We start from the raw sequence: 15,025 nt of genomic DNA, 5'->3' as shown, positions 1-15,025 counted from the left end.
GGAGGTCATGCGTCACATGGTCCATGATAGAATTGAACAGTAAATACTGTAGGCAACCAAAACATGTTACAAGGAAAAAAAAACATGGAGTAAATTCAAAGAAAATAAATTCACGAAGGAGGAAATCTGCCATCTCCATTGCATCCAGTGACAGCCGCCATTAAGCTAACTTACGCTATCGATCTACGTTCCCACCCTCACCTATGGTCATGAGCTTTGGGTAATGACCGAAAGGATGAGATCGTGGATACAAGCGGCTGAGATGAGTTTCCTCTGCAGGGTGGCTGGGCGCACCCTTAGAGATAGGGTGAGGAGTTTGGTCATCCGGGAGGAGCTCGGGGTGGAGCCGCTGCTCCTCCGCATAGAGAGGAATCAGTTGAGGTGGCTCGGGCATCTGATCCGAAGATAATCACATGCACAGTTGATGACCAAGGTTTGTAGGTTTCAGTAGTTAGAGTTTTGAACAAAGCAGCCATTTTTCCAACCTTAAGTGGTTATAAGTTTGAAATTAGAAACATTTTATTTGGGAGTGACGCTGGTCATGAGGGTGTGTGAGCAGATTAAAGAAGAGAAAAAAAACACCATCTGATGGACCATTTATTAATAATTTTGGGGTGTCATTTATTTATTTTTTACATGCGCCACTTGTTTTCGATAAGATTGTTTTATCAGCAAAGTGTTCAGTACACAGAAAATAATATTTTGAAATGGCTTTTTTGAGTAACGTTTGCCTCAATGTAAAAAAAAAAAAAAAAGAAGCCAAGAGCCAAATGTTCGTATCAGCTGTTATTTGAAATGCATTGTCATCCTGACCCACTGGCTTGGGTCGGGATGACAAGACCAAGCATTTAAGCAGGAACATTTTAAAGCTCCCCAAGAGTCTGATTAATTGCCACACCTCTTCCCACTGGCCCGAAGTGAAGTAAAAAGGTTGTTGCTTAATGTCATTTCCTTGGCAGCGGCTCTTGACTTTTCATTAAATCCTTCCTCCACACTCTTCAGACCGAAGCTTTCCCCCCCTCATCCTTTTATTCCAACTCATTTTCTGCTCCATTCATCGTCTCTCTTCCTTTCTCTGGGACACCATCCATCACTATTTCTCCCCTTCATTCATCTCTGTCACTGCTTCTTCACGCAGAGCTGCTCTCTTTTTACGCATGTTCTCATTCATGTAGTGAAACATATTAGTGCCACAGCGACAGAGTGTCAGGTTTCCTGCCTCCAGATGTATCCTCAAGAGCTCTGGTTCGTTCACATGGAGGCCGACAAGCCCAGACCCACGCATGACATCATCCCCTCGACAATTGTCGAAGCTTTTATCCGGCTTCTTTTACTACAACACACAGTCACTCCACAAAGCAGATACATATGCTCCCTAAATGTGCTGATCAGACAGTTCCACAACATGCATGAAGCAGCTGGAATGAGGAAGCTTCTGGGACACATCAAACACCCTTGGAGTGACTAAAAATACACACACACTCAGGGGTCAAAGGATGACCTACCTCCAAGATCAATAAGCAAACGTGCAAGAAAAAAAAATCTTGGGTCTTTAGAGTCGCTGATGGAGTTACTCTACCCATGTGCTCAGCCTCGTAGGTAGACTCACACTACAGCATGTTTGTTTTCACAAAGGAAACCTTGGGAGAAAATGAACCACTATTTTTTCATTTTACTCGATAATGAAGATGTATTACAGATCCACCTCTAGACAAATGACATGTTTTGTGAATGGCCATTAGATGACAATAATACTACAGTTATATCACCGTGTCCTGCAGTCGTGCTAGAATTTGTCTGTAGGAACTGAGTTGGCTGACTCTCAGTCAGTTTCAGTTCACTCACAGTTTATTTATCTGCATGAAACTAGTAATGTGTCTTTCATTTCAAAAGACGCTATTTAATAAGGCTAAGCAACGTTTTACTGTGCTGTATTTTATTACCAGCCACAGCATTTAGCAACTCTAGTGACATTTTTTAATGCATCAGCTATACTAATGTAGCTCAATGCACACGCTAACATACCTTTAGGGGGTTATATTCAACTACTGTGTATCAAACGACAGCTTTCCGAAGAAAATACGTCGTGTTTGCAAGTCGTAAAGTCCAATTCCAATGTCTTCCAATGAGTCTTCACTACTCTGACTACACAATCCAAGATGGCTTCCCCGAATGTAAACAGGGAGTAGAAGTACAGTTTCCTCTTCATCTGGTGGGCTTTCTACACACAAACAGCATTCAAGACAAACATCAGCATTAATCAATGTAACTTTGACAACAACAAAGTTAAGATGGTGTTTTCACACGAGTTGCTACATATAGTTATCGTAAATGACTTTTGAGCTTTTTGAAGCTTTTTGAAAAAGCACAAAGGTTGAGACTTAGCATTAGCAACGTAACCATTTTGTGTTTGCATTGTTAGCCACATTTCCTCCAAAACCCCTGTTTATATTTGAGCTGAAGATTATTCGAAAGCATTCGAAATTGAGTTAATATTGCTATGTTAACTCACAGACAGCTGGCAACAACGGCTATTTTTAAGATTTATAAAATTCAGTCACTCTATCTAAAAAAAAAAAAAATGTCTCACTGAATATTACATGGAAAATATAAAAAATATTGTTCGGTTTGTTGTAATACATTGTTATTCAAACCCTAAAGAGCAAGTTAATCAAAGCATAGAACAATAACGTGGTACTCACCTAAAAACCTGAAGTGAAAACACGGATTAAGTGTTTTCAATTTTCATTAAAGCTTCCACATTGACACAAACCCTGGGTCACTGGGATGAAAGTGGCGGCTGTAAACAACTTGCCTCACCCTGTAACAAGCGCAGATGCGCAACCAGTGGGAAGGAGATGTTTTGCTGCCTCGCTGTTATTACAAGTCTTCTCAACAACAATGAAGGGAATGTTGGGAGATAATCACGCCCATCTGACTACTGTGTAGATAAACATGAGAAGTGCTCTTCCTTGGACATTTGCTCCCGAACATCAGCAGCAACAGACGGAAAGGTTCTTCTCATTACAGTCACTCTGAAGCTGTCCTAGTAAAACAATAAATAAATGACACAACTAGTCTAAAAAGGCTGTATGTTAATTTGCAAGCAGAGAAGGAAGAAGCAGAACCTCTCTTTCACGCCGAAATCATGCTGCATCAGCCTTCCACATCAAAATAAGGCCTGCATCAATGACATCCCCAAATTAGTTCCGCAACCTTCGACTAAAAGGGGCCACTCTAATGGCCCATTACCTAGAACAGATATATACAGTATTTCTTGACCGCCCACGCTGCAAATTTATGTCACTTTCAAGGCAGAGTCTAAATACAAAACCTTATTGTTTCTTGCTGTGTCTTATCAATTCAACTTCATGGTACCTTGAATTGAAATCTCATTGACATATCAACAACAGGATCTTCTTCAATCACCAAAGGACAACCAATGAAACTCAACTTTGTCTCCAAACTTGCATGTGCATGAACTGTCCCTCCGATATTTTAATTTCTGGTGTTGTCCTAACCTTAACACAGTAAACACAACACATTTATTCCTCACTGGGTCTTGGATGTAACATCCTCAGAGTCTTAGGTAACTGAGAGCTGATGTTGAGGATCTCATCTAAGAGTAAAGCAGTAATGGGAAGTGTGCATTTTAGCAGATAAAATAAAAGTTTGTTAACAGAAAAAAAAGTCTACACTTTTTTTGAATGTGAACATCTATATATATATATATATATATATATATATATATATATATATTTTTTTTTTTTTTTTTTTTTTTTTTTACGCGGCTGCATTGCAAGGATTGTTAACCCTGAAAAAAACATAAAGTTGTCTCATAAAACAGCGAACAGCTCCCAAAGGAGAAATTAAAACAAATATATAACAAGCAACAGCTTTGCTCCTAAAACTTCGAGATTTATGACGGACACAAGTCTGGTGGTGTTTCCTTCAGCAGAACTGTGTCACATACCTTCATGGCACCAAGGTGGAATACTGTTTTGTATATTGAGTCAACAGTTGGAACTACTGTGGCAGCATGATAATGGCCCTCCAGGGACAACATGTCCTCAGTCTCCCTGTTAAATTAAAATTACCTGGTGAGTGGAGTGCTAATTGAGTGATACGACTGTCAAACAAGCAAAGCTAACTTTCCTGGATCATCAAAGCTTTTTTTGCTTTTCTGTCAAAGATGTCCAACTTGGGAAGATTTTTGTGTTCCTTACAGAGGGTTTTTCCCCAGATCTTATTTAGGAATTGCATTAATTTCTCACAATATTTACGTATACATGAAAAGCCTGCGATTATTTTTTGTGCGATTATGTTTGACATCTTTTTCATATTGGACAGGACTTCCTCAGTTTTTTCTTTCCTTTCTCTCAGTGACTGCATTTTTACAGCATTTTTCTACTCTCCTAGCATTGCCGGCCATTGTTTAATAGTTAGGTTTAAGTGCCAAAAGAAATTTCCCAAAGCTACGCACCTCAAGGTTCTGCTCATGATTTTGGTCACTCTGCAGAAAACAGATATCGAGTCCAACAAAAGCAAACACTGAGAAAGTCCTTTGAGTATTTTATTGGCCCATTCACGGTAAAGGCAGATCACTAGCTGAGTGTCACAACTACATCGACAGAGCACCAATTGAATCATGTTTACCGTCAACCTAAAAGTAAACTCTTTACTTCCCATGTGAATCCAGAAGAAGCATGGCAGCAGAGCAACTGGGGACCAGTTGTGTTGTGACGTAGAGGTTAACCCTTTAGGCACCTGAGATTTGTCAATAACATATTGCACTTTGTTATCATGATTTAAAAAGGTTGGCAACTGAAAATGATGTCACCAGGTGGCTAACTTCTACAGATGTTCATCTGATCCACTGGTGATACTCTTCCTCACCTCTCAAGCAATAGTGATGGCATCATCATTGTTGTTCACTGTGAATACCACTGGAGCCACACCACCATTTCCAGTGCTTTTTCAGTCTTTATTTAGTCCAAACATGGCCACAATTGTTGCTCAGATTTAAGTTACAGGCGTCCACTATCTAGCTTGCGTAAACTAGCAACTACACCTGGCATCATATTGGGAGCTTGGCTTGTTAAAATGCAGCAATGACGCAGTTTTACAACTTGAGTGACAAAAGGGTTAACATGAACAAGGTGCCACAAGTGCTTTTTGTATGAAGCCAGTTTGATGGATGTCTTGGGCCCAGAGCTGGACAGAGAGAGTGATAGACAGCGAAGGAGGGTCTGGTGCACAGATGCAGCATCGCCATGGCTGCAAACACACAAATGTGCAGCTGCACTGAACAGGTATTGGAAGCTCCAGGGGAATTTGTGTGAGCACATCTGACAGAAGTCATTTGCCAAAGAATTTCAAATTGCAGTACCCTAAGTATTCCACATAGTATTCCACACCAGTGAAAAGCTCCAGATTTATGAAGCGCACACCCAGAATACATTTTCCAAGACTAACACAAGTTGGAAAGGTTGCTCACTGTGAATGTGTGATTTTGATGGACTATTTACCAAAACAGGAAGCCAAGTCATGACCTCAATGCAGAGAATGCACGTGATTGGCCATAAATTCTGAGCTATCTGAAGTGGAACTCAACAGTAGCTAGGAAGTTATATTGCTCATCTCAGTACTTCTACAAGCTCTGTTAAGGGAAGCAAATAAAAAAAACATTGCAGATCTTGTCTGCTCATGATAACTGGTTCCCCGCTTCACTGAGTACGTGACAAATAAAGGAAGCCTTCCAACATAAAAAAAAGAGTAGGAGTGTGAGTCCATCCCACTATTCTAATCTGCTAGAGCCAACGTCAAGATAAGGTGGTTCTCTCCCACAACAAACCTCTCCTTTTAGCTCTCCGCTCTTGACAATGTCCTCTACTATTTGCCTTGGTCGCTCTCTGTGCTACAGGTCGACTGGAAGCACCACCACCAATGATAAGTCTCACTTGAACTCTGTAGATAATTCTCCTCCATACACCCACTCATTCACACTCTAACAGCAGGATGTTGCTAGTTGCTAGTGTCAGCTGCTTGAAAAACTTTATCTGCTTTGGTGCCAGGGTTTTGAATGCCGAGTCGTGAAGCTGCTTTTGTTGTTCCTCATTTCCTTCAGAGCATTAAAAAGTGAACGTGGTCAGAGATATAGTGGCTTGTTTTTATCGGACACAATAATGTTGAGTTATTTAATCCAGGTGTTGGTGTGAAGTGGAAGATGAATTTCATTACGGTATATCCCCATTCACTAATGTATCATGGCACACACTACGGGTTCTGTCTCGGGTGGCCTGGGTCCGATGAGCTGAGAAGGAAATAGTGGGAACAACTGCGTAATACACAGTGAGAGAGATTACTGATGATCGAGAAGATTTTAAGGATTTAAGTACCAATCCAGAAGTCAGAAATAATCAATGAATAGTCTGGTGATCTTCAGTAACCTGGGAAAAATCTGCGTATTTCTTCTTCGCTGTCCTCATGCAGACAGCTGTGAGATCACAGCAGTGAAAACATATACTGTAGAGCGCACATTGTTCATTTAAGCAAATCTGTCCACCAATAAAATTAGGTGTTTATCAGCCTAATAAAGGCGAAAACATGAATTATCAAACACCCGCACACATCGTGAATCCCAGACTGCTGCGCTGCGCTCCCGCTCCCCAGTTCCATATTCTGGCAGATGAGGCTGCACACCTCAGTGATCTGGGAGTTTGAGAAGTTGTTTTTGAACCATGTTGTTCACCCAGACAGCGATCAGACCCTTTACTGCCCGGCATCTATCATGCTTGTGTGGACTCGTGCGGTACACATAGTTTCCGGCATCTAGCGCTGAGTCGCTTGAGGCGAGAAGCTCACCCCCGGCTGAGAGTTTCCCGAGACAAGGTGCAGGTCTCCAGTCGGGATCAAGTCTTTGCCTGGAGACAGAACCCGCAGTGTGAAAGCGCCCACACATCAAGTACGGGAGAGACGTTTATTCACAAATTCTTGGGGAACAACACAGATTCCACCATCGTCATGGACCAACTTGTCATATTAAAACCATTTGCATAGGTCAGGGGTCACCAAACTGTTCCAGAAAGGGCAGCAGTGGGTGCAGGTTTTTGTTCCAACCAATCAAGCACACACAGCTTCACCAGCCAGGTAGTGCTAACTAGCTGCTGCTAGTTTCAGCTGACACCTGATTGGTTAAACTGTGTGCCCTTGTGAAGAGGTGCAAAAGGGTGCACGTGCATACGGATCGTGTTCTACGAGTATGTGGAACTTATGCAGCTGTTTTGGCGGTGGTTAAGGTGGAAAACTTAGCAATGTGTCACAATTGCAGTTTCACTTGTATCTGTGCACTTAGAAAATGAAGGCGAAATTACTTTTCGTGTTTGTATGAATGTAAATCCTCTGACGCATGGATACGAGTCTTTTGTTACGGGTATGTGCCACTTTTGCACCCATTTTACCTTCATAGGCTAAAGCCGTAATTTACAGCCCAATGGCTAAAGCTCACCGTTGCGCTGCGCCACCAACCTGAAAGTCACGTGACCAGTCAAATCGCAGCCTTACGGTTAGAAAATCACGTTTTATCACATTGCGGTATAATCGCAAATGCAATTAATCGTTCAGCCCTAAAACTCACCATACTACACCATTTCCAGAAAACAACTAAAATCACCTGTTTACACATTAAGCAGAACTAAAGCGGTTGACAAAGATAAGGAATGCGCCGTGGCCTCAGACACGATGACAGAGAAGCAGTTGTGTACCATGCACAAGGAGGAAATGTGCACAATGAAGGGAAACGTGAAGAAGCGTTAACGGCAGATTCCCCACATGCTGGTATCCGCCACAAGATGCGCCGATCCACCACAAAAACCATGTGAGAGGAAATTGTGTTTGAGCATGTTTTTTTTTTTTTTAACCTTCAGCGTGAACTACAGCCAGACCCAGCAAATAGGTCAGCTCTTTCTTAATGGAAGGAACATTCCTGAGGACCTTTAATGTCACTTCATTGACCATCGTTTTCTGGAGTGATCTGGAGCAGCTAAGATTGAACTCACTTGGAAAGTCTCTGGTTCTGTGCTGGGATGCTTCTCAACCTAGTCGAGAACCTCTGCACCTGCTCCTTGGGGCTCTAATATCAAGCAGAAAGAAAGATCCTGTACATCCTTTCTTCCTACGGTGTTCATCATCAGTGTTCACGTGTAGGAATATTTCTTTTTCTACTTCTACTTGTTCGACTTGGTCTTTCTGGATTCAGCTAGACTGACAGGATAAATGCCCAGTATCCAGTTTCTTCATTCACCACATCCATGAGTCTCAATGGTGGTCTCTGGAGCTAGATCTTTGCCACCGACTCGTACGAACGTGTCTTGGTTATTGTACACTCGCTGCCACAAAATCAGCCTATCACTGAGCTACCGCTTGAAGGTGTCTGCTCTCATTGGCTGAACTTCGCCACCAAACACAAGACGTTACAATTGGGAGGAAGCAGTTGTGGTGGTTACACTGTCTGAAGTAATAACAGCATTCCAAACATTAGAAGTAGTTGTCATTGTATAAGTAGCGATACAAGTAGTAGTCATGGAACTGTACTTAGTAACTAATAGATGGAATAGTAATAACAGAAGTAGTAGTATTACTGCAGTAATAGCACTAAAACAAGTAGTAGCTGTACTAATAGAGCAGCAAGAGTTGTAGACTAGTAGTAGTAGTCGTAGTAGTAGTAGTAGTAGTAGTAGATGAGTGGAAAACGCAACCAATCAAAACATCCAAATCGGTAAAGGTGATGACAGCCCATGCTGAATCCCCTCATGTGTTCCAAGTGTGTGGCTGCTGACCCTCCTTTGAGGTTAAGACCCACGTAAGTTGACCACAGATGGGAATCACACACGTCTTGTTTATTTGACGACCTTGTCTGTCAGATATCAGTTTCCTCCCAGAGTGTGTGTGTGTGTGTTGTGTGAGGTTTGGGGATCATTCTGAACCTATGGGAGGGTCCTGATGTTTGTCTTCTGGCTTTGAAGCTACTTAGAGAAGGATTAGAATTTCACACAAACACATGGTGGAGATCGTAACTGCTGTTTGTGTCAAAGTGGTTCAGCCACTGGGCCTCACAAGAGCCACATGTTGGGTGCTTACAATCACAACATCCTACTGTACACGCCGTTCATGCCGTCGGGCACGGCAAGGCAGCGGAAGCTGTAACGTTACTGTCAAAGTCTCCACAACTGTTGTGGAACTACTCAAAAGTGGACCAAGTAGGAAAACTTGTTTGCTCACATAACAAGTCATTGCTGCCCACTGTATCCATACTTCCGTACTTATTCAGTTTGTCTATAGAGGTAACATGAGTCATTTCAAATGAGACTGACGTTGGATTTAGTCTCAAAGTAAATGATTCACTGTAATTGTTGAATGAGCCAGATACTTGTTCAGTTTTGAGGGCTTTAAAGACAGATCATGAGAAGGTTAAGCACTAAACACTTTGGGTTAGCTGTGGTGCTAAAATGTTGCCTCTACATATTGAATTCAGAAATGTTAAAAGTCAGTGTTATATGGTAGAAGACAAATAGCGAAGTGCTAACGCGAACCCTTGTGTATCAACGGCAACACCTCTTGCTTGATGCGACAGCATTTCACTCTGTTGATGATAAATACTGCTTCATGCTGTCAGATGACTTGGATAATTACTGAGATGCAGTGACAGCAGAAGCTCTAACAGAATTACAGCCTCACATCTGCAGTTTGAGGTTGCAGGGTATGAAACCCAGTCCTGTGGGTGGCCTATGTGGTTTCACAAGTCGGCAGGGGAATCTTTGAACTGCTCTTGTGCTGTTGCTCAAAGACAAATTTGCACTTTAGTTCACCAGCAGAAGCACAACGTCCGGACAAACAAAAGCCAAAACTGGTTCTCCAAAGGTGCTGCGTATGATCACCCGAATTCATCTAATGAGCATCTTTGTGCTTTGATTTCATTCTTAACACGCCTCTTTTTCACCACAGTAACATGAAAATAAAATGTGATTTTGCCACTGGGAGCTGTTCCGCGACATCAGAGGCCCAAGGAGACATCTTGGCTTTGCTATAATATTGCTTGTCATGATTTACGGTGTACACTTGAGATAAATGGCTGCCACGATAGAAGGTCCATGTATGATCAATCGTGCATCATGAGGAGGAGTACAGTGAATTATGGCTTCTCGTCTGCTCTCTTCATTCCTCAGAATTTGTCAACACACAGTGGCAGACAAATTGGTAATTAGTGATGATGAGTGCGACCCAGAGGAGGAAGCCGATTTCAGCGAAAGATAGGTGGCGGAGAATACGAGGAAGCAATGTATTGCCATAGATGGTATGGTTCACTTCTCAGACCTGCCACTGCAAAATTGGTAGGCTTCCAATATTCCCAGTGCCGAAGACATAAATAAAAACTACTTTTTTTTTTTAACAAACTTTTGATCGTCTTGTCTTCATAGATAACACTTGTTCTTACGGCCTACAATGAGATTCAGCCTTAGAAAGAGGGATGAAGGGTGACTTGGCGTTTCATTGAGAACATCAGGAACTTCACACTTTGTCTCTTCAAGCATCTGACCAACAGACTTTTCATTGTTTGTCAGCAGTTCCTCTTGGTGTGTCAGACAACATTTCCAGCCTGCTCCTCTGACGCAAACCCAGAGAAGAGACATTTTAAGAGATTTTAAGGGGTTGGCTGTCGTGAGTGCTGCTTTTGGCAAACTTATGAGAGTTTAATTGCCTGATTCCAGTGAGAACAACAGGTGTCGGTCAAGCAAAGTCCTCACAAGCCTGAATATTGGTGGGATTTTTTTAAATCAACTCATAAAACTTGGCAGTTTATGATCAGAGCAGCGTGTAATCCACAGTGTTGGGCCAGTTACTTTAAGATAGTAACTTAGTTACACTTACTAGTTACCTCATTCTAAAGTAACTTTGTAACTTCGAGTTACTCATTACCTTTAAGGTAACTAGTTACAAGCAAAAGTAACTTTTTAAAAACTGTATGTCATAGCGGAACTCAAACTTAATCATCTTAGAACAGTCACAGTCGTCAGGCTGGGTGGGGAACCAGCAACATTGAGACAGGATCGGCTCCGATATCGTTGTTTGTGTGGCCTGCTCAACTACACAGTCAGGTAATAAAGGTCATCTATCGATCTGTAAGCTCTAACCCACTTCAAGAGCAATCCTATTACAAAGTCTCCACTTAATGACCTAAAGGCGCAATGGCAGTGTGAGCGCAAGTGAACGCATGACAATATTGGAACGTTTGATGGGCATATTTATTGTAACCATTTAGAGGAGAAACTATACCTTTAGAAGTGCAAAATAATCAACTCTTTTACAGAACACTTTGTAGTGGCAGGAACAAACAATAGTGCAAAACTGATGCTGATGATCATCTCAACAGCAACACACCTAGACCAAGTGGAAACGTTAACTGCAGTGACAACTCCACAGCTGTGATAGGCAGCATGTCTTCCACAACACACCTCGCTGCTACTAGTGTGCTCAACTGCTTCTGAGATAGAGGCTGTGCAACATGCGCTCCCAAGTCAAGCTTCTGCTGTTTGGCTGCAGTGGCTTCACTTGTGGCATCAGACGAGCGAACCTTAGCAGCGTCTGCTTCTCGCTCTTTTTGCACCAGATTGGAATTGCTGGTTTTGGACGTGTATAGTACTTTCAAGCCTCCGCATAGCTTTCACGCCACTGCAATATTTATCTGGTCTTTTACTGAAAAGGAAAAACAATGAGAATATATCCACTATGGGAATCTCACACCTGGACCGTCATTGATGGCGCTGCGTCACATGACTAATGTGGGCTTCACGTCCACCACGGAAGCTCTTAATGCGTATTATGGACACTGCTTTCTATTGGTAATTTTGGCAAAGGAACGCATTATGGCACTCGTTATTACAAAAGATAACGTAGTGCCTATAACACGTTACTTAATAACACGTTAGTCCCAACATTGGTAATCCATGACAAAATCCACAAAGTGGGGACAGAGGAGCCGTGATGCACTGTAACTACACCGCTCAGTATCTTGGCAACACTCTGCCGACATGCTTCCTCACAAACTGGTTGGTAATTAATCATGACTTAATGTGTAATAGCAAGGTGTCATGGAGAACATGAGCAGAGCTAACACCTGAAAATAACCATTAGGCCACGCTCATCCTTAGTGAGCTGGGTCACTCCAATGCGGCACTTGGCTGAGTGAAGCCAGATGTGGCTCTCCACTGCAACGCCAAACTCAAACCACCTGTAACCCCATCTCCGTTAGGAATTTACAGAGATTAAATGCTGCCACTACAATAAGCACATGTGGGCCTCCGGCAGGCAGAGGCGGCTCCCACAGCTCAACATGAGATCTCCTGCTTTGGGCTCCGACCAGATCGTTTCTATTGCCAAGCAGGGGTCACGGTTGAACAGTAGACGATCGCAGCAGCAAGGCCAAGGACAAGACTTGAACTACTCTCAGGCTTCAGACACACTCATAAACAATCGGCTTGAGGGTCTGCAGCCAATGTTTAATGGCAGTGTGTGGCGGGGGTGATGGTGCACAAAGAGGTAATGAGAGAAGCTCATCTGGGGGTAAAGTGAGTCGACCTGACTCCTTAATGTGGTGATGGGATGGTAAAGATTTGCTGCATGACCTTTGTGCTGAGAGACACACACACAGACACACACACAGACATACACATCTCTCTAACTCAATTCTCTAATGACCATCACAAGCTCCTATCACATGTAAACACAAGAATGTGAGATTAAAAGAGAGACGTTCAACCTTTTCTACGAGAAGAAATCTTTATTACCAAGACATAAAAATGAGGAGTGATGATGACAATTTATTATTTTTTCCACAGGTGATTTGTGTTTTTAATCATGTCGCAGTATTGACTTCAAAGATTCATGAATGTACACAAACATCATGGTCAATTTAGCTCACAATAGCTTGCGATGTGATTTAATAATGCCTGAAATTAAACATGTTATGCTTGTCTGTGCAATGTGACATGCATGATTGTGAGGTTACACACAACTGTGCTTTAAAACTGTACATGTTCCTGAATTAAAAACAGGAGGTTTTTATGACAGTGAAAAAAATGGGATCTTGCCACATGTTCCAGGATGAGGGACAGTCATGCAAACTTGACCCATAAAGGTCATCACGACCCGCTAATATGGATGCTGTCAGTCCAGTGAATGTCTGGGCCAGTTGGCTGCTCCTGTAAGTAGTATCATTTGTCTATAAAATTACTACAAGTACATGATATGGAAAAATGACTCATAATGTCACTGGACAAAACCATGCTTTTACTCGCACTTATTCATGAAAAAAATATATGAAAACCTGCTGCACACGGCTACAACCGTTCAGTCAGAGGGACAGCTGAAAAGCGGGTCCTGGTAGCACATCGTGAGGCTCCAACAAATGAGACAGCAGTTGACTGAAGCCGCTGTCTTTCACCACTGAGAACGCAAGGTCATCTATCTTGATGCCATGAATTATTTTTCGTGTCATTTGCTAAGCTTTCTCACGGTTTGCTTCACTTTTAATTCAACTCCGTTAGATTAGATTTTTTATTGCACAAGTGTCATTATAAATTTGTCTGCACCACTGTGAGTTCACCACACGCAACCATCTAACGGACAGTGTCTTTAATGTGGTGTTTTTCACTGCGTAGACGCGTTGAGCATTTGAAATTAAACTGAAGCTTTTTTTTTCTTGTATCGAGGTGTGAACCTGCCAAATCTGTGTGTGATCTGCAAGACATACTGCGAGGGAGTTCTCTGTAAAAGATGTCGTAGTTGTAAGTCACAAACAAAACAGGCAAACATTCTGTTCAGCTATAGGCAACAGTGAGCTCACTGAGACTGATGATGAATAAATGAAAATACACGTGTCCCAAATAATAGAAATCGAAAGGAAGTAAGTGAAAGTCAGAATAATATTATCTGTTTATTGACAAAGTTTCTGCTCCTTACATTAGCACTTTGTCGTTGTCTTGCCTTGTAGCTGACACTATCTATTCCCTAACTAAAGAGGGCTCCAATTACTAAAAAACATAAGCAAGGAGAGAGAAGTGCCCTGACATCACCTCATCTCAACCTCAGGTGGCTCTGAACAAGCATTACTGATAAAGCTATTCAGTCAAAGTCAACAGTGGCGTCATTTCTCACCTCAAAACACATTTAAACAAATGATCCCAACATCACATCCCTTTATCGGTGATACTTATTTCCTCAGAAAAACTTCTCAAAAGCAGCTGACAGTTCTGCTTGGCAGGAAATCTTTCAGTTTCTAGTGCACCGTATTAATTTTAGAACAGTTTCCGTGCCACTCGCTTTTCTAAAAAATGGGGTGGAAAGGCAGTTTGGTTGCCACCGGTTATGACTCACCAGTTTCGGAGGCACCGCGCAAAGATGCGAGTGGACCTCCACTCTTTCTCTTCACATCACGATGAAAGCAAAGACGGCTGTTTGACTCACCGGTGACTGCAGCAGCCGTCAGCCTGATGTGAGGTCTCATCTCGGATCGATGAAGATGTCGCTCCGTCTCTTTAGTTAGTCCGTGTTTTCGCGCGCGCCAGTGATGGTCAGTGGCTACTGGAGAGCACGAGCGTGTTCACTGGTCGCAACGTCCAGTCCCGGACAGAGCGAGTCTAGACTGCACTGATTCATCTCGAGAGCTCGCTTGTTCCATTGCGCTCGGAGTCTGAGGCGGGACAAGAGAGGAGGAGGGGGGCGGGGGGGGGAGGCGGTGCGAGAGTCGAGGAGATGCAGAAGATGCCTTGGTCAAACGCATTTCATGGGAGGTAAATGGCTCGCCATTAGTTTTGAATTTGAAAGTATTTATGTACAGTCGATGCCTTTCCAAACCCCCCCAAAAATAGGTAGTTTCACCAGACACTGTGCCTGTGATCAGAATTATTTCCCAAAAGTACTGTCCTAAAACTTTGTCTTCCATTATAAAGTATGACGTAGCATTCTGCAA

At 42.5% G+C, this 15,025-nt stretch overlaps 1 protein-coding gene across 2 annotated transcripts in view; it reads right to left on the bottom strand.

The window, feature by feature from the left end:
- itga1 (integrin, alpha 1) overlaps nt 1-14,736 on the bottom strand; it is a 47,399-nt gene extending 32,663 nt beyond the window's left edge. Inside the window, exon 1 of one of the 2 annotated variants that reach the window (XM_053853371.1) lies at nt 14,521-14,736. In XM_053853371.1, coding sequence (XP_053709346.1) covers nt 14,521-14,560 — 40 coding nt within the window. In that variant the 5' untranslated portion in view covers nt 14,561-14,736. Of the gene's footprint in view, nt 1-2,702; nt 2,868-14,520 lie in introns of those variants that run through there. The other variant, XM_053853372.1, reaches the window with a different exon arrangement.
- Between the last annotated feature and the right edge of the window lie 289 nt (nt 14,737-15,025).

This window comes from Synchiropus splendidus, chromosome 1 (genome assembly GCF_027744825.2).
Source record: "Synchiropus splendidus isolate RoL2022-P1 chromosome 1, RoL_Sspl_1.0, whole genome shotgun sequence".
NCBI classification, from domain to species: Eukaryota; Metazoa; Chordata; class Actinopteri; order Syngnathiformes; family Callionymidae; genus Synchiropus; species Synchiropus splendidus.
Note: the sequence above shows the minus strand (reverse complement) of the source record. Positions and strands in the feature narration are given on the sequence as shown.